The sequence below is a fragment of the Hyla sarda genome, chromosome 2, assembly GCF_029499605.1.
Source record: "Hyla sarda isolate aHylSar1 chromosome 2, aHylSar1.hap1, whole genome shotgun sequence".
Lineage (NCBI taxonomy): Eukaryota > Metazoa > Chordata > Amphibia > Anura > Hylidae > Hyla > Hyla sarda.
Genome location: NC_079190.1, coordinates 253,630,647 through 253,653,661, shown reverse-complemented (window position 1 = coordinate 253,653,661; position 23,015 = coordinate 253,630,647). Strand labels below are relative to the sequence as shown.

At 42.5% G+C, this 23,015-nt stretch overlaps 1 protein-coding gene across 2 annotated transcripts in view; it reads right to left on the bottom strand.

Moving 5' to 3' along the window:
* Positions 1-2,392: 2,392 nt before the first annotated feature.
* The window catches only part of PEF1 (penta-EF-hand domain containing 1), a 30,218-nt gene continuing 9,595 nt past the window's right edge, over positions 2,393-23,015 (bottom strand). For both annotated transcript variants that reach the window (XM_056556976.1, XM_056556977.1), the window contains exons 2-5: positions 20,517-20,814; positions 19,222-19,377; positions 15,172-15,315; positions 2,393-3,581 (exon numbers count right to left, since the gene is read on the bottom strand). In XM_056556976.1, the coding sequence (XP_056412951.1) occupies positions 3,352-3,581; positions 15,172-15,315; positions 19,222-19,377; positions 20,517-20,814 (828 nt within the window). In that variant the 3' untranslated portion in view covers positions 2,393-3,351. The remainder of the gene's footprint in view (positions 3,582-15,171; positions 15,316-19,221; positions 19,378-20,516; positions 20,815-23,015) is intronic.

Genomic DNA, 23,015 nt, shown 5'->3' with positions numbered 1-23,015 from the left:
TCTGGTAAAGTAAAAGCTTAAAGGGGTATTCCAGGAATTTTTTTATTTGACTATGCTACATGAGCTGTAAAGTTAGTGTAGTTCATAATATAGTGTCTGTACCTGCGTGTGACGGTTTTCCCACAATTCTTCTGTGATTTTCACCCCAATATTTATTTTTAACAGCATACAAAATTACTGTTGTCTCACATTTTTCCCAGGTTGAAATGCTGCCGAGACCTGATTCACTAGTCAGCTGATGACAGGCAGCCTGTCTCCTTCAATGGGTGGAGCAATCGCTTGGTGGGAGAGAGATCAATCTGCAACTAATGCAACAGCTGTAGGCACCCTGATTGAAAACCACAGGTCTTTTGAATGGACGCAGCTCATTTATGTTTCAATGGGTGGGGTGGCTGATGTGTGGGAGGGAGGAAAATGGAATTATGGGATTTGTAGGCAAATAAGAAAAACTCAAACAGGAAAAAACAGTTCACAAAAAACTAGCCACATTATTATGGTAATCTCACAACATAGCCATAATACCCAAAACCAGCACAGATCCTTCCTAAGCATGTCCATTACTGTCTGCCAGGTACGCACTAAAATCACCTTATGGTGGAGAACCCCTCTAACTGTGATTGGTTGTTATGAGCAAAACCACTGTCATACTTCACACATTTCCGTGCCTGAATTGCAATATAATCAGAGGAGATACAGTTGAACACCCCCATTCTGGAAAAAAAAAATTCCTATAAAAGGTTATTACACATGTCGATCTAAAAATATGATTTATCTAATAAAATGTCCGTGCGGTCTCCTATACGTTGGTGAGACTACCCAGCGTGTAGGGGACCGCATTAATAGACATAAGTCAAGCATTAGATGCAAAAATTTGATGTTCCCCATACCTCATCACTTAAAGGAAAAAGGGCATAATATAGCCCAACTTAGGTATCAAGTTATTGACGAAGCATTACCACCTAGGTGAGGAAGAGACATTAAGAGACTGCTCTTTAAAAAAGAAGCATATTGGATCCACAGATTGGGTACATTAGAACCATGGGGAATGAATCGAGAATATGATTTAGCCTATTTAATATGAGATTATATTTGATTTTTAAACTCATTATTCTCATCCACAGAGACATACTTGAAGTGATGTGAACCGCGAACAATGATTTAAGTAACAAGTGATTCAAGTAACATGCATTTTTGTATGTATTTTTGTGATTTTGTTTGTTACCAGGGCAACAATGACATAATTGTGAGCCTCTGATGCCTATAAATTGTATCATTGATTAAAGGGGTACCCCGGCGCTAAGACATCTTATCCCCTATCCAAAGGATAGTGGATAAGATGCCTGATCGCGGGGGTCCCGCCGCTGGGGATCCCCGTGATCTTCCACGCCGCACCCCGTTAGAATCAGTCCCCGGAACGTGTTCGCTCTGGGTCTGATTACTGGCGATCACGGGGACGGAGCATAGTGACGTCACGGCTCCGCCCCCGTGTGACATCACGATCCACCCCCTCAATGCAAGCCTATGGGAGGGGCGTGACAGCTGTCACACCCCTCCAATAGACTTGCATTGAGGGGGTGGAGCGTGACGTCACACGGGGCGGAGCCGTGATGTCACTATGCTCCGTCCTCATGGTCGAGATGGACTCAGCCTGAGGACCTCCAGTGGTTCCGGAAGCCGTAAAAGGTAGGTGCTGCATGGAAGATCCCGGGGGTCCCCAGCGATCTGACATCTTATCCCCTATCCTTTGGATAGAGGATAAGATGTCTTAGCGCTGAAGTACCCCTTTAAACCAGCAGTTGCAGTTGAGAAAGGCTACAGAGACGGAATATCTCTGCGTCCAATATCTGCTGTTAATACTACATTGATCAGTAAAAGCTCATTGAAAAAAAATTCACGAGTGCCGGGATTTTCTTACTTACCTTTATATCTACCTATCCACATGTACCGGACTAACCTGCAGTGCCGACTGACTTTTACATTTGGATGCCTCAGCCGGTGACTGGCTAAGTGCAATGTGGCATATTGAGCCCCAGCACAAGGTAAAATACCAGGCCCGAGGCTCAACACCGATTTGCTGAGCTGCACTATGACACTTCAACCCCCAGCACGAGGATCGCACCAGGGACTGGAACAGTATAAGGCTCCTTTCACGGTAGTGCGACGGCTGTCCGGACCACCGGGGAGAATAGCAGGAGAAAAAAAACCTCTTTTTTTTCCCGCTACTTCCGCTGAAAAACACACACACAAAAAAACAAAAAACATTTATTTCAATCAATATATACATATATGTTTATTTTCGCACTTTATTATTTGCCTGATAACTTCAGGGATTTTACAAAGCTTTGGCAGATACCAAAAATGGCAAACATTTGAAAGGTTTTTATAAAAAAAAAAAAAAAAAAAAAAAAAATCAAAGTTTTATTGCATAAAAACTCAACTTTCAGCTTTGTGCTAAGCAAATGTATCTATATGAAGACAGTGCAGGAATAACGTCAAACAAACAGTTGATAAGAGTAATATGAGATCTAAAATGTTGTAACAATTGCATTTTCTAAATTGCCATTCTTTATTTTACAATATTATCTCTACAGATTGCAAAGACTCCCTCAAATGCCCTGAGCAGCTTAGAAAGTGTATTGACCTGGTAGTCTCCTACAACTTATAAAATGTACAGGGGGCAAGTAAGATTCCCACCGTGTAACATTACTGAGATGCTTGGAATGTAAACATATTAAAAGCTGCAGCTCTTGCTTTCATTGTATGTTTGCTTTCTTGCAGTGCTAAGTGTAAGGAGAAGAACTTACGTACAGGGAAAACAAGCTCTTCTGCCATCTTCAGTCCAACGATTTGGATGTCCATTTTCTATTGGCTGTGTCACATGACATACTTTAGGTATACAGCATGTCCATTAACAGAATCACCCAGCTAACTACAACTATATATCTTAAATACAGGGTCCAAACAATAATGCAAGAATTAGATGAATGCATTCATGTAAAAAATGGATGCCGATGTCAATGAAAACATAGAACGGAAAGAAGGCAACAACGTAGCGGAGCACTGTTTTCATAACTGAATTATTGAACTCTATCTCCCCCTTGTGGGTAAAATTTGCAACAACTTCAAAAGAGCAGGGTGGTAAATAAACAGGCATTACAGTTTTCCATTTCATAGGTATACTGTTCTATATACATGAAAGGGTGCATTAATACAGGCAAAGATACATTGTACAAAAATTCTGGCATTACTGGATTTACCCCCAAAACGTACTAAGAGCTGCATATAAGTATTGCACAGCGTTCTTCACAAGGTTTAGTGTACAGGAACAAGAGGTGTTTAATGGACAATGATTTATAGTAGGCGTCCTACAGCAATGGTGAGGAAATCATCATAGCTGAGCCTGACACTGCCTGCTCTCTGCGTATCCTTATCACGAAATGCTTCCGTCATGCTCTGCAGCTGGGTACAAATCTGAATGAAGCGGTCAAGCTGTAAGCCTGGGTTTGCAGATCTCACGGTATGTCGGGACATGATTACTTGGATGAATTGTGGACTGAGATTATATCCCATCTGAGAGAGAGCTGTGAAGACAAAAAGAAGAAGCGTGAGAGGTGGTAATGCCAATAATAAAGAATACACAATTATTGTGCTTTAGAGAACATTCACACGTACAGGGTCTACTGCAGATTTCATTGTAAACTATATCTGCAGCAGATCCTGTAAATGTAAATGTATCCTATTGTTTTTTTTACATGTGCATATCTTCTGTTGCTTATTTTACTATTGACTTATCAGAAGATTATTTATGTGTGTGAACGGACCCTCAAGGTACTGTACATTCACATGTTTGTGGCCTCTGCAAGTATTCCCTATTTAAGTCAATGTAATCTGCCGCATATATTCCGCCTTGGGAAACTCGCTACACATCCACCCATGTGAACATACCGTTAACCCCTGAAGTACAATGGACATAAATGTACTTACTGATACGCTAGTACTTAACGCACCAGGACATACATTTACACCCTCTACATGACGCGAGCACCAGACCGGTGCATACATCATGCATGGCAGGTCCCAGCGGCTATCAGCAGCCAGGGACCCGTAAGTAATGGCGGACATCAGCAATTGTGCTGATGTCCGCCATTAACCTCTCAGATGCAGTGATCAATACAGATCACGGCATCTGCGGCACTGCGTGTGTTTGAATGGATAATCAGAACGGATCACCCGCGGTGGGACTGCAGGGATCCGATCATCTAGAATGGCGGCCGGATGTCCCCTTATCTGCTCCGGCCATCATCCCGGGATCTTCTCCTCTGGTCTGACATCGAGCAGACCAGAGAAGAAGAAGATCACCGATAATACTGATCAGTGGTTTGCCTATGCATAGCACTAAACAGTATTTGCAAATTAGCGAAAAAAATAGTCCCCTATGGTGACTATAAAAGTGTAAACAAATTGTAAAAAAAAAAAGTTTAAAAAATTTGAAAAAGCCCCTCCCCAATAATAATGTAAATCACCCCTTTTTTCCCCATTTTACCCCAAAAAGCGTAAAAAAAAAAATTAATAAACATATTTGGTATTGCCATGTGCATAAATGTCCGAACTATTAAAATATAAAGTTAATTATCCCGTACAGTGAACAGCGTAAACGCAAAAATAAAAATAAATTAATTTTTAAAAAAAAGTCCAAAATTGCTGCTTTTTTGTCACATCACAATCTAAATTTTTTTTTAATAAAAAGTAATTTAATATTTACATATAAGCAAAAGGGGTACCAATAAAATCTACAGATCACGGTGCAATAAAATAAATTAGCCCTGATAAAGCAGTGTATACATAAAAATGAAAAAGTTATAGGTCATCAAAATAGAGGGATTTTAAACATATTGGCCGACATTTATCATTGTCTTTAGACTGTTTTGTGTGTCTAGAAGAGGCGCAAGCTTTTTTTTGGCGCCTTTTGGTTAACACATTTCTGCTGATTTTGAGTTGCAATCCACTGATTTTGGCAATACACATGATATGGAAGGGTTTTATGAACTGCGCCTTTTTGTGAAAAGGCACAAAAAAGGCGCAAAGCCACTGAAAAGTCTCTAAAACTACACCAGCCCAGACTTAGCTTTTTGGTGTTAGTGAAGAGAGAAATTTCAGAAAATGTGACCTGCACAAAATGTATCCAATGCTCTGTGACTATTTAATAAATTTGGTGCTCCTACACATTACCAGCACACACAAAATAAGGTGTAAAAAAATGCTTCACTTACACCTACAATGATAAATGCCGGCCACTAATCTTGTTAAAAAAGTTTGAGATTTTTCAAAGCCGTTCAATAATAGAAAATCACGAAATCATGGGTATCATTTTAGTCGTATTGACCCACAGAATAAAGAAAACATGTCATTTTTAATGTAAAATGTACAGCGTGAAATGGAAAACTTCCAAAATTTTCATACATTTTATGGTAAAATGAGTGATATCATTACAAACGACAATTGGTCGCGCAATAAACAAGTCTCATTTGGGTCTGTGGATGGAAAATAAAAGAGTTATGATTTTTAGAAGGCGAGGAGAAAAAAATAAAAATGCAAAAATGTTCTGGCCTGGTCCTTGGGCTTGGTCCTTACGGGGTTAAAAGCAGAACAATAATAAAAAAAGTATCTAAACATGGGTATATGACCCACATAATAAAAATATAACATTTTTACTGTTAAGTGTACAGACTAAAACTGAAAGCTTCCAAAATTAGCAAAATTGTGGGTTTTCTTTTCAATTTCACCACACAAATAATATATTTTTGGTTTTGCCATACATTTTAAGGGTAAAAACCCTCATATGGGTCTGTGGATGGAAATATAAAAAAAAGAATTTCTAAAAGGAGAGGTGGAAAAATGCAAAAATGCAAAAATAAAATTAGCTGTGTCCTTAAAGGAGAACTATAGTGAATTTTTTTTTAATTACTTCTGTGCCCGGGCTGCAAAAACAAAAAAAACTATTTTATTTTTTTTACTTTTTATTTATATCCTTCAATTTACAGAATATCAATATACATAATACAAAATTGTTTTTCATTTAAAATTTAATCCCTTCTTCCCTTCCCATCCAACCAACCTGAGGGGAAAAAAACACTTTAACTCACCTTCCTACATTCCCCTGTGGTGTCCCAGTCCTCCAGTGCTGGTCTTCTTCCTGCTTCCTGGGGATGGCGACTCATACTACGCTCAGTGCATCGCCGGCTGGTGATAGGTTGAGCGCACTGTCATGTAAGAGCCTGGGCCCTGCCTTCTCTCTGCTGCCCGGGCTCCTTACATGACAGTGTGTTCAGCCTATCACTGGCCGAGGCGAAACATCACTGCAACTGGGGATACGCTGAGCACAATAAGCAGGAAGAAGACCAGCACTGGAGGACCGGGACACCGATATCGGCGCAACGGTGCAATGTCAATGGTGCAATTTTTTTATTTTTTAAGCCAAGGCACAGAGGTAATGAAAACATTTTCACTACAGTTCTCCTTTAAGGCCAAAAGGGCTGTGTCCTTAAGGGGTTAAGTTGCAGCAGGTTTTCCACAGTGAATTTCCCATCACTAAAAAATCCACAGCAGCTTAAAGTGTACCTCTCATGATCTTGTTAAATTTTAGAATCCTCCCAGTTCACTGCCCCCATCATGATAATCCATCCCCCTTTATTTTTATCATTTTTTTTAGTTTTCTACCTTGATATTGCTCTGTATTTTCTGCTCAGTCAGATTCACAGACTGGGAAGGGGCGTTCCCCAGCAAGCGTGACATCATCTGAAGCCATACAGGGAAGAACTTCCCCTCTCACATTGCTACACACAGCACAGAGCAGTTCAGTGTGTGAGATGAGCTGTGATTGGATAAGGCTGTGCACACCCCCCTCAGCATTTCCTGAGTTTGGACTTCTGCCAGGCCAGCAGGAGTCCAAAGTCTGTAAAAAAGATGGGGGAAAATGTGCTCCGTACAAGTAGGGAGACACCTAGTGGCAGCTTTTTTTAAGAGAAATAAAACAGAATTTTATTTAATTTTTTTTAACAAAGTGCATTAGAAAGATTTTTTATTTCTAATGTAGTACAATAGCAAAAATTCGTTTTAATGAGAGTGCCCAGTTTAAACTAACAGTTCTTCGTAAGTGTGCATGGGTTCTTACAAAGCAATTTGTTTTCTAAGACTCTTTTCACCTTGCGTCTCCCGTGTCGGTCCGAGCTATATGTAATACGTATAATGGAGGTCCATGTATACATATACTGTATATGCTGTGAACTTTCCCAGTGCATATGGCAAATTAACACTGCTACAACTACATGAAAAAGAGCTCTTACATAGAGTAACATTCTTACTGACAAGGCATGAATCCGTGAATGCAAATGGAAGACATACAGATAAGCTGAGACACGACCACGATGTCTAGTAAATAGCAAACATAATATTTTGTAAAGAGAGCAAGAAGAGATGTACAATGCATTTACTAGTTTCCAGTAGTTTACCCATGTATAATGAACCAGAGAATGCAGCTCACGCTTCCCGTTCCCAGCCCAGGGTAACCATAGTGATGCCCAATGAAGGTTAGGGCACAGACAATGAGCTGCATCCTCTACTCTATTATGCAGACATGTGCTTGCTCAGCAAGTTCTAACGTCAATGTGAAAATTTAATCTTTTCTGAAGTGTATCACCGCATCCATTTACAAGTTACATAGTTCATAAGGTTGAAAAAAAAAAAAAAAGAGTCCATCATATATCCCTATTGTGTTGATCCAAAGGAAAGCAAAAAACCCTTATAAGGCTAATGCCAATTCCGCTATACCACAAGAAAAATTCCTTCCCGATGCCAAATACAGCAATCAGAATAAATCCCTGGATCACCTTTCTGTCCTTATAAATCTAGTATAAAAAACTCATGATAATAATATTACTGTCCAGAAACGTGCCCAGGACCCTTTTGAATTATTTTATTGAGGCAGAGAATTCCAAAGTTTCACTGTTCTTACCGTAAAGAACCCCCATCTGTCCTTGTTATATATACAATCCTGGGTATCAATATGTCCTGAAAGAGATTTTTGTACTGCCCCCCAGATATATATTTAGAAAATGCTCACTAACAGGCCTATAATTCCTGGGGACACCTTTTGACCCCTTTTTAAATATTGGCACCACATTTGCTATGTGCCAGTCCTGGGGAACAGTCCCTGTTACTATAGTCCCTGAATATTAAAAATAGGGGTCTGTCTATTACATTACTTAATTCCTTTATAACACGGAGGTGAATGCCATCTGGACCTGGCAATTTGTCTATTTAGATTTTTTTTTAAGCGGCACTGTACTTCTTCCTGGGTTAGACAGGTGACCTGTACTAGGGAGTTTACCTTATCTCGCTGTATTTCACATGCCAATTTGTTTTCCTCAGTGAATACAGTGAAGAAGAATTTGTTTAAAATATTTGCTTTCTCCTCATCACAATCAATAATTACTCGCTTATTACTTTTTAAAGGGCCTACACTTTCATTTTTATCCTTTTGTTACTTAAATAGTTTACATAGTTAATTTTACTCTCTTTGTCAAAGAGACTGTCTAGCTCCACGTTTGCTTCTGTATGTGTTTACATATTTTATTTTTCCCTATAGCTTTACTTCCTTTCTATTTTAGTAACTTAAATGTTTTTTTGTCATCTATTGCCCCTTAGAATTTTTTAGTCATACAAATTGGTTGTCTCCTATTCCGAACCCTTTTATTCCAATAAAGTATGTACCTCTGACAGTGAGAATTAAAAAAAACATTTCACCTTAAAGGACAACTGTAGTGGAATACTTTTATATATGCCCGTGCCCGGGCCTCAAAAATAAACAAAATAAACTCATACATACCTTCCTACGAGCACCCGTTGGTCTGGCACAGGCCTCACGGTCTGGCAGTGCTGACGTCACTCCACTTCCTGGGGACGGGGACGCCGCAGAGCCGTCGGCGTATCACCGGCCGTAGCGATGTCCCGCCCAAGTCGGTGATAGGCTGAGCCAACTGTCATGTAAGGAGCTCTGGCCAGCTTCTTACATGACAGTGGGCTCAGCCTATCACCGGCCGGGACATCGCTATGGCCGGTGATACGCCGACGGCTCTGCGGCATCCCCGTCCCCAGGAAGTGGAGTGACGTCAGCACTGCCAGACCGTGAGGCCTGTGCCAGACCAACGGGTGCTCGTAGGGAGGTATGTGCGAGTTTATTTTGTTTATTTTTGAGGCCCGGGAACGGGCATATATAAAAGTGTTCCACTACAGTTGTCAGAGCGTTTTTTGCACATCTGACCACTGTCACTTTAAGCATTAATAACTCTGGAATGCTTTTACTTTTCATTCTGATTCCGAGAATATTTTTTCGTGACATATTCTACTTTATGTTAGAGGTGAATTTCGATACTTGCATCATTTCTTGGTGAAAAATTCCCAAATTTGATGAAAAATTTAAACTTTTGCATTTTTCTAACTTTGAAGCTCTCTGCTTGTAAGGAAAATAGGCATTCCAAATAAATTATATATTGATTCACATATACAATATGTCTACTTTATGTTTTCATCATAAAGTTGACCTGTTTTTACTTTTGGAAGACCTCAGAGGTCTTCAAAGTTCAGCAGCGATTTTCAAATTTTTCACGAAATTTTCAAGATCGGAATTCTACAGGGCCAGTTCAGTTTTGAAGTGGATTTGAGGGGTCTTCATATTAGAAATACCCCATAAATTAACCCATTATAAAAACTGCACCCCTCAAAGTATTCAAAATGACATTCAGAAAGATTGTTAACCCTTTAGGTGTTTCACAGGAATAGGAGCAAAGTGAAGGAGAAAATTCTAAATCTTCATTTTTAACACTCGCATGCTCTTGTAGACCCAGTTTTTGAATTTTTACAGGGGGGGGGGGGGGGGGGGGGGGGTAATAGGAGAAAAAGCCCCCAAAATGTGTAACCCAATTTCTCTCAAGTAATGAAATTCCTCATATGTGTATGTGAAGTGTTTGGCGAGCGCAGTAGAGGGCTCAGAAGGGAAGGAGCGACAGTGGGATTTTGGAGAGTGAATTTTGCTGAAATGGTTTTTGGGGTGCAAGTCGCATTTAGGAAGCCCCTATTGTGCCAGAACAGCAACCCCCCCCCCAACAAGGCATACTATTTTGGAAGCCACACCCCTCAAGGCATGTGACAAGAGTCCAGTGAGCCTTAACACCCCACAGGTGTTTGATGACTTTTCGTTCGAGTCGAATATGTAAATGAAAAAAAAAAAAAATTTCACTAATGTGCAGTTTTCCCCCCCAAAATTTACCATTTTTACAAAGGGTAATGGGAGAAAATGCCCCCCCCCCCAAAATTTGTAACCCCATGGACATACCCCATGTTAGGACATAAAATGCTCTGCGGGCGAACTACAATGCTCAAAAGAGAAGTCATATTTGGCTTTTGGAAAGCAAATTTTGCTGAAATGTTTTTTGGGGGGAATGTCACCTTTAGGAAGCCCCTATGGTTCCAGAGCAGCAAAAAATAAAAACACATGGCATACTATTTTGAAAACTACACCCCTCAAGGAACGTAACAAGGGTACAATGAGCCTTAACACCCCACAGGTGTTTGGCGACTTTTTGTTAAAGTTGGACGTGTAAATGAAAAATTATTTGTTTCGAACGGAAGTCGGGAGCCATGTGCGTTTACAAAGCCCCCCATGGTGCCAGAACAGTGGACCGCCCCACATGTGACCCCATTTTGGAAACTACACCCCTCACAGAATTTAATAAGGGGTGCAGTGAGCATTTTCACCCCACTGGCGTTTGACAGATCTTTGCAAAAGTGGGCTGTGCAAATGAAAAATTAAATTTTTCATTTTCACGGACCACTGTTCCAAAAATCTGTCAGACACCTGTGGGGCATAAATGCTCACTGTACCCCTTATTGCATTACGTGAGGGGTGTAGTTTCCAAAATGGGTTTACATGTGGGGGGGGGACACTGTTTTGGCACCATGGGAGCTTTGTAAACACACGTGGCCTTCAATTCTGGACAAATTTTCTCTCCAAAGTGCCAAGTAGCACTCCTTCTCTTCTGAGCATTGTAGTTTGCCAGCAGAGCACTTTACATCCACATATGGGGTATGTACTTACTCTGAAGAAATAGGGTTACAAATTTTGGAGGGCTTTTTTCCTATGTTCCCTTGTGAAAATGAAAAATTTTGGGTAACACCAGCATTTTAGTGAAAAAAAAATAATTTTTTTCATTTTCCCATCCAACTTTAATGAAAATTCTTCAAACACTTGTGGGGTGTTAAGGCGCACTATACCCCTTGTTACATTCCGTGAGGGGTGTAGTTTCCAAAATGGGGTCACATGTCGGTATTTATTTTTTTGCGTTTATGTCAGAACCGCTGTAAAATTAGCCACCCCTATGCAAATCACTAATTTAGGCCTCAAATGTACATGGTGCGCTCTCCCTCCTGAGCCTTGTTGTGTGCCCGCAGAGCATTTTACGCCCACATATGGGGTATTTTCGTACTCATGAGAAATTGCGTTACAAATTTTGGGGGTCTTTTTTTCCTTTTACCTCTTGTGAAAATAAAAAGTATGGGGCAACACCAGCATTTTAGTGTAAAAAATAAATACCCACATGTGACCTCATTTTGGAAACTACACCCCCCACAGAATATAATAAGGGGTGCAGTGAGCATTTACACCCCACTGGCGTTTGACAGATCTTTGGAACAGTGGGCTGTGCAAATGAAAAATTTAAATTTTCATTTTCACGGACCACTGTTCCAAAAATCTGTCAGACCCCTGTGGGGCGTAAATGCTCACTGTACCCCTTATTACATTACATGAGGGGTTTAGTTTCCAAAATGGGGTCACATGTGGGTATTTATTTTTTTGCGTTTATGTCAGAACCGCTGTAAAATGAGCCACCCCTGTGCAAATCACCAATTTAGGCCTCAAATGTACATGGTGCGCTCTCACTCCTGAGACTTGTTGTGCGTCCGCAGAGCATTTTATGCCCACATATGGGGTATTTCCAGGAGAAATTGCGTTACAAATTTTTGGGGTCTTTTTTTCCTTTTACCTTTTGGGAAAATAAAAAGTATGGGGCAACACCAGCATGTTCGTGTAAATGTTTTTATTTTTTTTTAACACTAACAGGTTGGTGTAGACCCCAACATTTCCTTTTCATAAGGGGTAAAAGGAGAAAAAGTCCCCCAAAATGTGTAGTGCAATTGCTCCCGGGTACGGAAATACCCCATTTGTGGCCCTAAACTGTTTCCTTGAAATACGACAGGGCTCCGAAATCAGAGAGCTCCATGCGCATTTGAGTACTAAATTAGGGATGGCATAGGGGAGGACATAGGGATATCCTATGCTAGTGATTCCCAAACAGGGTGCCTCCAGCTGGTGCTAAACTCCTCGCATGCCTGGACAGTTCGTGGCTGTCCAGAATTGCTGGGAATTGTTGTTTTGCAACAGCTGGAGGCTCCGTTTTGGAAACACTGCCGTACGATACGTTTTCATTTTTATTGGCGGGGGGGGACAGTGTAAGGGGGTGTATATGTAGTGTTTTACCTTTTATTTTGTGTAAGTGTAGTGTAGTGTTTTTAGGGTACATTGACACAGGCGAGGGTTTATGGTCTGTTTCCCACTAGGAGTTTGCGTTGCGGCGGAAAATTTGCCGCAGCTCAAACTTGAAGCAGGAAACTCACTGTAAACCCGCCCGTGTGAATGTACCCTGTACATTCACATGGGGGAAAACCTCCAGCTGTTGGAAAACTACAACTCCCTGACAGACCGTGCATGCTGGGAGTAGGACTTTTGCAACAGCTGGAGGCACACTGGTTAGAAAACCTTCAGTTAAGTTCTGTTATCCAACTCCGTATTTTCCAACCAGCCGATGCAAAACTACAACTCCCAGCATGTACTGATCGCCAAAGGGCATGCTGGGAGGTGTAGTTATGCAACAGCTGGAGGTACAAAACTATAACTCCCAACATGCCGGGACAGCTGTTTGGGCATGCTGGGAGTTATAGTTTTGCAAGATCTGAAGGGCCACAGTTTAGAGACCACTGCAAAGTGATCTCCTAACTGTAGCCCTCCAACTGTTGCAAAACTGCAAATCCCAGCATGCCCAAACAGCAAACAGCTGTCTGGGCATGCTGGGAGTTGTAGTTTTGCAACATCTGGAGGGCTACAGTTTAGAGACCACCGGCTACCGTAGGATCGTTGCACGTCATCGCAGCACCAGGGAGCCGCATCGCCATCCTCTGCCACCGATCGCCGCTGGTAAGTGGACCTCCGGCGCCGGTCACCATTGGTTCCCCCGTTCTGCCCGGACTACTGTGGGTGGGCAGAACAGGGGAAACAATCTTTACCCCCCCCCCCCTCCCCATTGACCAACCAATAGCAGGGATAGGAGAGGTGGCACCCCTATCCCCCTTATTTTACGGGTCACCGGAGACCCGTATGACCCGGAATCACCGCAAATCAGGACCCCCCTGGGCATTGTCATGGGATGCCTGCTGATAGATATCAGCAGTCATCCCGGTCCGGTCCCCACCTGGCGCGCGGCGGGGACCCAAATTCCCACAGGCGTACAGGTACGCCCTTGGTCCTTAAGTACCAGGGTGTCCTTAAGTGGTTAAAAAATCATACATTTAATGTTATTCAAATCTATGTTATGTTGCTTCTCTGAGCTGATCAAACCTTGCCTTCAGAAGGGTCATGTGGCTCTTCAAATCACTATTTCCTAGGTGTCCTCCTACCTGCACATACCTGTTACTCTGTCAGGTTAATATTAACCCCTTAAGGACAATGGACGCTCGCATAATGCACAGCAGGTCCCGGCTGCTATCAGCACTACACTAACTGGTACCCTGTATATGCCTAAGTAGCTACCCTCTCATGAATAGTAGGCGTGAGTGGTTGTTCATCAGTATTTTGCACCTGTGAGTCCCCTTATGTAACATTGTGGCTGATCTGCATCAGTGGTAATAGGTGTCAAAGCTGCCCTTGTACCAGTAACCAGTAAGTGTAATCGCAAGGGTCAGAGGAGTTAAGATAGCCGCCATGGGTCCCCTCACCTGCCTGACAGCTCCGGCAAGCTGTTTTCTATACTCCTTCTAATAGCAATTTAGTGATTGCTATAGATAAACCCCTATGGGCCTGTAAGTTGCATTTAGACTGGACTTTACATAAAGTCAAACTCCTCCCCCTTTTCCGATCCTTCCTGGATAGACTATAACCCTGTATAGACTATAACTAATCAAAGCTTTTGTCCAACCAAGTTTCCGGTATTTCCACAATATCATAAGTTACCTCAGTCATTACCAACTCTAGTAAATCAGTTTTATTGGTCAGACTTCTAGTATTAGTCAGCATGCAATTTAGATTGTATAAGTTTTTTTTCTATTAAGCCTATCTCTTGTACATTCTTTGGTCTTTGTGACAGATTGCTCAGTCTGCCCCTCTTATAATGGACTTTGCCACTACCAGCACCTGTCTGGCCTGCTCTGCATTTCTACTTCCCTCCTTAATGGAGCAGACACCCCCCTGGCTGTCAGAGACAGTGTCTTGCTGCAGCAGAGCCAACTCTAAACTAACCACCCCTTTTCTGCCAACTGGGAAACTTTTTGGGGTGTGCAAGGACTAGCCTCCCTGGCACTTTCCCCCCTACCTCGTTTTCTAACCTTATCCCAGTTAGCTGCCTCAGTGTTCTGAACCTCCATACCACTATCCCCCTCACCCAGGCCCAGAGAGTGCTAGCTCAGAGACCCCCAGACTCCCCTCCATGTTGTCAATGTGTCTCAGTGTTGCCAGCTGATCCTCAAGATCCAGGATCTGAATTTCCAACTTGCACAGCAATAGGCACCCTCGAATGACTGCATACAAAGCGCAAGATGTACACTGGACAGCATTGTCAAACATGGAGGGAATTTTAATAATGGGGATGGGCACAGATATCAAACAGACAGAATCAGAAAGTAAATAATACAATTGGCTCTCTTCTGAACTCCATAAATCTTGCTAACTCTCTTCCTTTGTACGCTTTTAAAGTCTCCTCTTTTGCAGTATCTGCTTGTGAATGTCTTTATTACAAAAGTCCTGCTAATTCAATATATAGCGAATTACTAGTACCATGCACCCTTTACCTTGATGCAGTTCTCCTTGGCTGATGCAGCCAGATCTGTCCCGATCAAATTGCTGGAACATGTTTTTCCACTGCTGAAGGTAGGTCCACAAAGCCGAAAACCCAAACAGATCAATTCGGCCTGACTGACTCTTATCAAACATGTCTGCAAACAAAAAGGATGTTTTAGTGTATACAAGCAACTGGAAGCAAAATAGCAAACACAGTCTATGTTACAGGATGAAACGTTTTAAAAGAAAATGTTAGGTCAATGTCAGGTTGTAAAGCTAGTACTTTATATTTAATATTATAATATATATATTTTATATTTCATAATCATTGGATGTACATTCCAGTTAGTATGGAGCTTTATACAAAGATTGAGGGGAAATCTTACAGTACATGACAATGGTCTTTTATGGACCATTATATCTTGAAACCATACTTAACATCCAATGCTGACCAATCAGAATGAACATTTCACTGGTAAAACCCCTGTATTACTGAAGTGAATGCACTGACTGACTGTCTGGTAGCTCCTCCTTACAGTACAGGGTGGTACTACATGTTTTATCTGTCCCAGGGTGGGTTAGCTGCTCCTTTGGACACCAAGTAAGGGTGGCTCCATGTAGGGCTGGGCAGTATGACCAAATGTGTGTATCACGGTATTTTTGTAACCTTTGGCGGTTCCACTGTATATAATGGTATTTCCTCCTCCTCCCCCCCCCCCCCCCCCCTCCAAAAAAATAAATAAATAATAATTTTCAGCCCAGCGCTGAGCTGTCACCCGCAAGCGCTGCCCTCCTTGTCCTCCAGTGTGTTGCGGGCTGCCGGCGCTGACACTCTATACTGTGCGGTATCCCTATGCCCGGGCTGCAAAACGTAAACTAATGCACGTTCAGACGTTGGCCTTACACTGGGGACGGGAACGTCGGACAGCCGTCAGCCTATCACCGGCCGCAGCGATGTTCCTCCTCGGCCGGTGATAGGCTTCTTACATGACAGTGGTCTCAGCCTATCACCGGCCGAGGCGGAACATCGCTGCGGCTGGTGATAGGCTGATGGCTGTCTGACGTTCCCGTCCCCAGGAAGCAGATGAGGCTGGTACTGGACCAACGGGAGGTGAGTTAAAGTTTATTTTTTGCAGCCCGGGCACAGGGATACCGCACAGTATAGAGTTTTAGAGCTGGCGGTCGCAACAAACAGGAGGACAAGGACGGCAGCGCTTGTGGGTGACATATGTGAGTAGTTCCCCGATGGGGAAAGCGCTGGGCTGATAATTGTGGGGGGGCAGAACAGCGCTCATGGGTCACATGTGATTAGTTCCCCGATGTGGGGACAGTGCAGCGCTGGGCTGAAAATTCATTCATTCCCGAAGGGGAGGGGCCAAACCGGTATTGCGGTATGGGTTAAAGTTCATATCGCGCAGCACAAACATTTTGGTATTTGGTATGAACCGGTATTCTGCCCAGCCCTAGCTGTTACTTTTTTCAGGATATTACGTGTACTGTACAGCAAGGGGTTCTCAACCAGGGGTACGCGTACCCCTAGGGGAACGACAGAGGTTGTGCGGGGGAACGGCAATTCGCTGACAAATACCGGCCATGCATTGGCCAATATTTGTCAGTGCAGATCGGGGACTGGATTGCAGTGGCTGCCAGGCCTGACGTGTGACGTCCCTGACGTTGCGCGGAGGTGCTGGCACAGCGCAGAAGGAAGTCACCCGTCAGTGCAGCCCTCTGACTCCTGACGAACGGGATAGACACATGCCTGGTAAGCAAGTTAAAGTAATTGTAACACTGCAGTATTGGAGGGAGGGTGTTATTGTATGTATCTCATATATTGGCCCAGGGGGATCGGAAGGGGGGGGGGGGGGGAGGATAATGGCACAAGGAGATTGATATGGAGGGGGGGGGGGGATAATGGCACAAGGGGATTAAGATGGAGGGGGGTGAGGAATAAATGCTCAAGGGGATTGAGATGAAGGGGAGGGGGATGGCACAATGGGATTAAGAGGGAGGGGGAATAATGGCACAAGGGGATTAAGTATTACATTAGTATCGTATTAGAGAGGCAAGCACACGCTATTATGAAATTAAGTACTTTTATAACTTATTTTGTCCGCGGGTACCCCTCGCGCGTAAGTTACACGTGAGGGGTACCCGCGGACATACTTTTACCCTTTGGGGTACAGTCACGAAAAAGGTTAAGAACCACTGCTGTACAGGACCCTGAAGAAGCTGCTGTCCTCTACATAGACAGTGATTACAGCTCCCAGCAGATATTTCTTACTTTTATATGTAAGGACTTGCTTTATCTGTATTAGTTATTTACTTATTTTTCTTTAATCCTCACTCCTGACATTTTGGCTTCAGAATCAATTACCAGGTTTCCATAGAGTTCTGGTCTCAACATACAAGGGTCGTCCTGGAACTAATTAATATTGTAACTTGAGGGACCATTGTATCCTGAGTAAATTCCTCATAATTTTTATGATGGAATTGCTATATATGAATGTAGTCTAGCTAAGGGTGCATGCACACCACATTTTTTGACATCCAGTTCCCGTATACGGTTTTCCGTACTAAAACGTATTGAAAACCGGATTTGACTTAACATTGCAAACCGTATTGCAAATGCATCATACGGTTATGTCCGGTTGGGCCCGTTTTTCAGCTGTGTTCGCAACCGGAGTATACAGCGTTTTTAGGTCCGGTTGACCAACGGTATCCTAACCGGATACGTTTTTATTAACATGGAAGTCAATGAGAAACGGACTAAACCGTATGAGTGTACGGTTGCATCCGTTTTAATCCCTCCATTTTTATTATTGCACATGCGCAATGCAAGCCGAAAACACCACCCACCTTCTACAATGTTCTTTCTGGAAAAACTTTATTTAAAAACAAGGCGAACAATGACATACGTATACGTTTTTTTTATGGTGAAAACGGATACAACCGGATTAAACCGTACATCCCGATTCAAACTGTATACGGTTTCAAACCGCATACAGGTTGATCTATGTTTAATACGGTTGAGTCCGGTTTTTACCTATCCGTTTTTTACAAAATACCTGATATGGGAACTGGATAGCAAAAACGTGGTGTGCATGCACCCTAACCCTTGTAAACTTTCTGTTTAGTCTAAAGCATTACCAGCTCTGTATACAAGTGAATCCACCTACGACACAAAACAAAGAACCATAATGTTGTTTAACTTTTTATCATATAAAGCTTATGTTTTATTTGCATAAAATCATTTTATCCTTAAAGGGAATCTGACAGCAGTGTCTCCTGCACTAACATGCTGGTATTTGCACTTAGTGCGGATGATGCTGATCAAAATGGTGTTTACTTATTTTCCTAAGTGCTGCAATTCCTGATATATCCCTAAAATCCTTATACTGAATTGAGGGTCTTTGGTGCACTCAGGGCCTTCACTAGCCCAAACTTATTTTCAGAGCTGTTACCCAGAAACAGTAGACAAGAGTAAATAAACAAAGCAATTTCACTCTGAATTTCCCCAAAAATTCTGATCTGAATTCTATGAGATTCATTCCAAGTGAACTGCATACAGGTGCAGTTCCTTTTCCTGTACACTGAGAAGAGGAAGCATACACTGTATGTATACCTCACCATTAACTTCATAATCACTCAGGTCAGCATAGATGGCACTATAGCAATACAGTGTATGTCTCTCTGTTCATGAGCAGGGACTCCACCGATAGCATAAGACACCACGGAAAAGCAGGGCAAGACATAAACACAGAAATACACAGTATGATCACTTAACAATTACTAGGCATGTATCGAGCTGTCCAGCCTAGTGAATGTTACATAAACATACACTGTATGTATGCTCTATGCTGTACAAGAGCAGGGAATCCAGTCTTTAGAAGTTCCAGCTCTTATATGAATCTCAATTGGCCATCGAATCGGAAATTAATCTGACAGTGTGAACCCTTTTGAAACAAATTTTGGGAGATTCACCCTTCTCTAATGAAGAGTATAGTCAGAAGACATTTATACAGTGTATAAGGTGTTATAAAGTATTTTTTTTTTTTACTTACTGAACATCATGATGCAGGTTTCATCATTAAATGTTGACCAGTTGGAGTTGACCAGGGCTTGTTTCAGCTCTTTTAAGGTTATGAAACCACTTCTGTCAGTGTCAACAGTGTGGAACCAAGTATAAGCTTCTGGATCTACTCCTGGGGGTATATTACCTGTGTGAAAAATAACAGATAAAAATGGAATTAATAAATAACTATACATCTAGCTCAAAATAATCAGAATAGTGTTATCTTAACAGGGGAGAAAGTAAAAAAAAAAAGGTCAAATGGAGAAAAAGTTATTAAAGTGTCCTATATACTTTCTAATGACGGCCCCTTCCCATAGACTTCCTTTGAGGAGGCGGGTTGTGACATCACGAGGGGAGCTGCTTCTATCATTACTAAGATTCTAACTATAAGCTGAAGACACCAATCAGGTCACGTATCAGACCGTACAGGTACTAGTTAGTGTCATGTGATATTACTGGTCCATTTGAGAATGTGAAGGGTTTGTAATAAAAGTGATGTTTTACCCCTTTTTTCCCTAGTTGTCAGCTCATGCATATACTAATCGTATGCTTGCAGCTTCTCTACTGCCAACAGTTCCTATTATGAACAACACAAATAGAGAAACATAGCCGCACATCCACCATTTGTATTTTGATCTATTTGCTTCTCTGCATAATTTAAAAAACTAACAGGTTGTTAATATACATTTTGATCAAAAAGTACAAGCCCACTCGCCACGTCAAGGCCACCTATTCAGAGTGGGTCTCTAACCTAACACTGGCGTAGCGCAGTCTCCTGCTAATAATAATCACCGCCCAGTGCTACGCCATTTTATGCTAGGGACGTTAGGGACCCACTACTTACAGGTGGCCGTGGCTAGCGGGCTTGCACTTCAGGATCATAAAGTACACTAAAGACCTGTTAGTTTAATAATGTTGCTGAGAAGCATTAGATCACTGTGCATGTTGTGGATGTGCGACCATGTCTTTTTTCTCTATTCAAGTTCCTATTATGAGCTTCAACTAGTTCAGTGTTATTAAATGGGCAGTGTGGATTCTAAACCTTATCTTACATGTCCACACAGAGGAACGCCAAATTCAAGCCATTTAAGATGTGGGCATTCATGTAAACGGTTATAAAGATTCCCAATGGAGGAAGTTTTATCAATAGCGTTGGCAATGGTGCAATTTTCGTCAGAATGTAAACCATTTAGCTGCAGATAATGGAGTTTGAAACATCAAGTTCTTTTTTTAATAACATGTCTGGTGTTCATGGCACACATGGTGCTAAATATTTAACCTTACCAGAAGGTCTTTGTCCATATTGTCCTTGCTGTGAAGCACCATATGAATTGGTTCCGGGTCCTCCATAAGGTCCACCGGGGGCATGACCACCATAGGACCCTCCTGGACCCCCTGGGGCAGCCCCACCTGGTATGTGTTGTCCATAACCATTATTAGACACCGGTGGTCCATACGGTGCTCCAGGTGCAGGTCCACCATATGTAGGCTGGCCGGGATGACCACCTCCTCCATACTGCTGACCTCCATAATAGTTTCCTGGAGGTGCACCAGGGGTTTGCCCTGCAGAGCCATGGTATCCCTGGAACAAACAAGACATTAACATCACCAAACCAGTTTATCTTCTTAGGACAATAGGTGTAGGCTTTCAGAATCAAAATATCTGATCAGATGGAGGTATGTTTCTTATTTATACAAGTGGAGACTTGAAGAGTAACTCTGCACAAGTTCTTACCAGTTACATTCAGAGACAATTGGCTCTGCCCTGCAAGCAAGCATTATCTTACAACCATTTTTCACAGAAGGTTCAGCACAATGTGTCCGTACAAGCGATTCTGTTCCTTTCTCATATCTGCATTTAATTAAGAGGAGGAATGGGGCCAAAAGCTGCGACCTACAGACACCAGAACTACACCCCACCTCCCAGCGGAGACATGAGCACAGGTATTAACAAGAAGTACTGTCTAATGAACATTCCAATAAGACTCTATAGCAATTGAGGTTATAAATCATTACATTACTACGTTCTTGCATACAATAGGAAAAATATTTTTTTACCAACTATACAAAGATCAGCCATAACAATAAAACCAGGAGAAGTGAAGAACATGGATTATGTGGTGACAATGTCACCTGACAAGGGGTGAGATATACTGGGCAGCAGGTGAATAGTCAGATCTAAGCACAAAAAATAAGAAGGGTGTTCCCAGTATGAGGTGACCAGTATCTACCAGAAACAGTCCAGGGAAGGACAACCGATGAACTTGCAACAGGTTAATATGTGTAAGGGGTGAAGGCATGCCTGTCCAGTCCAAATCCACATAAGGCTGGGTCCACACTACGTTTTGTCCCATACGGGAGCGCATACGGCAGGAGGGAGCTAAAACCTCGCGCTCCCGTATGTAACCGTATGCGCTCCCGTATGTCATTCATTTCAATGAGCCGACCGGAGTGAAACGTTCGGTCCGGTCGGCTCATTTTTGCGCCGTATGCGGTTGACCACGGTTTTAGGTCCGGTTGTAAAAGCGCATACGGCGCAAAAATGAGCCGACCGGACCGAACGTTTCACTCCGGTCGGCTCATTGAAGTGAATGACATACGGGAGCGCATACGGTCACATACGGGAGCGCGAGGTTTTAGCTCCCTCCTGCCGTATGCGCTCCCGTATGGGACAAAACGTAGTGTGGACCCAGCCTAAGAACTGCTGCAGAACTGTGCTGATAAAGATAATGCTATCCACCACTGTAAGTACCTACAATGAACCTGGTCCATGGAAGAAAGTGGGCTGGTATGAGAAGTCATAATAATAGTAAGGGTGGGTTCACACCACGATTTTACTATACAGTTTCGTAAAAAAACAAAAAAAAAACATATGCAACCGTACAGAAAACCGTGCCCATATACTTCCCATTCAAAACTGTATGCACCATTATGTATACGGTTTGTCTCCGTTTTTTTCAAACCATACAGTTTTTTACTTTTTTCTTCTGGACAGAAAACCATAGCCTACAACGGTTTTTGGTCCGGGTGAAAAACTGTATTAAACTGTATAAGTTTTTTTCTTTAACATGGGAGTCAATGGGAACCGTACAGAACTGTATGTGCATACGGTTCCATACGGTTTTCACCATACGGTTTTTGGCTTTGCTCAGTTTTTTTACAATCAAACAAGTAAAACTTTATTCATAATGGAAAGAAAAGTTAAAAACATATACTTTTTTTCTTAAAAAACAGATGCAACCAGACATCATTTTTCAAACCGTATACGGCTTTCAACCGTATACAGATAAAAATTTGTATACACGTTTTGATACAGTTTAGTCTGGTTTTGAGGAAACCGTTTTTTATCGAAAACCTGATACAGGAACTGTATTGCAAAAACGTGGTGTGAACCCAGCCTTATATTTAATAATAATATTTATTAATATAACACAAACAGATTCTGCAGCACTTAAAGGGGTACTACTGTGCTGACACCTTATCCCCTATCTAAAGGATAGGTGATAAGTTGCCCCCCCGCGATCTCGCATGCAGCACCCCGCTCTCATCAGGCCCGGGAGCGAACATCCGCTCCGGGTCTGATGACTGCCGATCACGGGGCTGGAGTATCGTGACGTCACAGCTCCGCCCCCATGTGACGTCACAATCCATCCCCTCAATGTAAGTCTATGGCAGGGGGCGAGACAGCTGTCTCGCCCCCTGCCATAGACCTACATTGAGGGGACGGAGCGCGACGTCCCACGGGGGCAGAGCTGTGATGTCACGATCACCGGCCCCGTCATC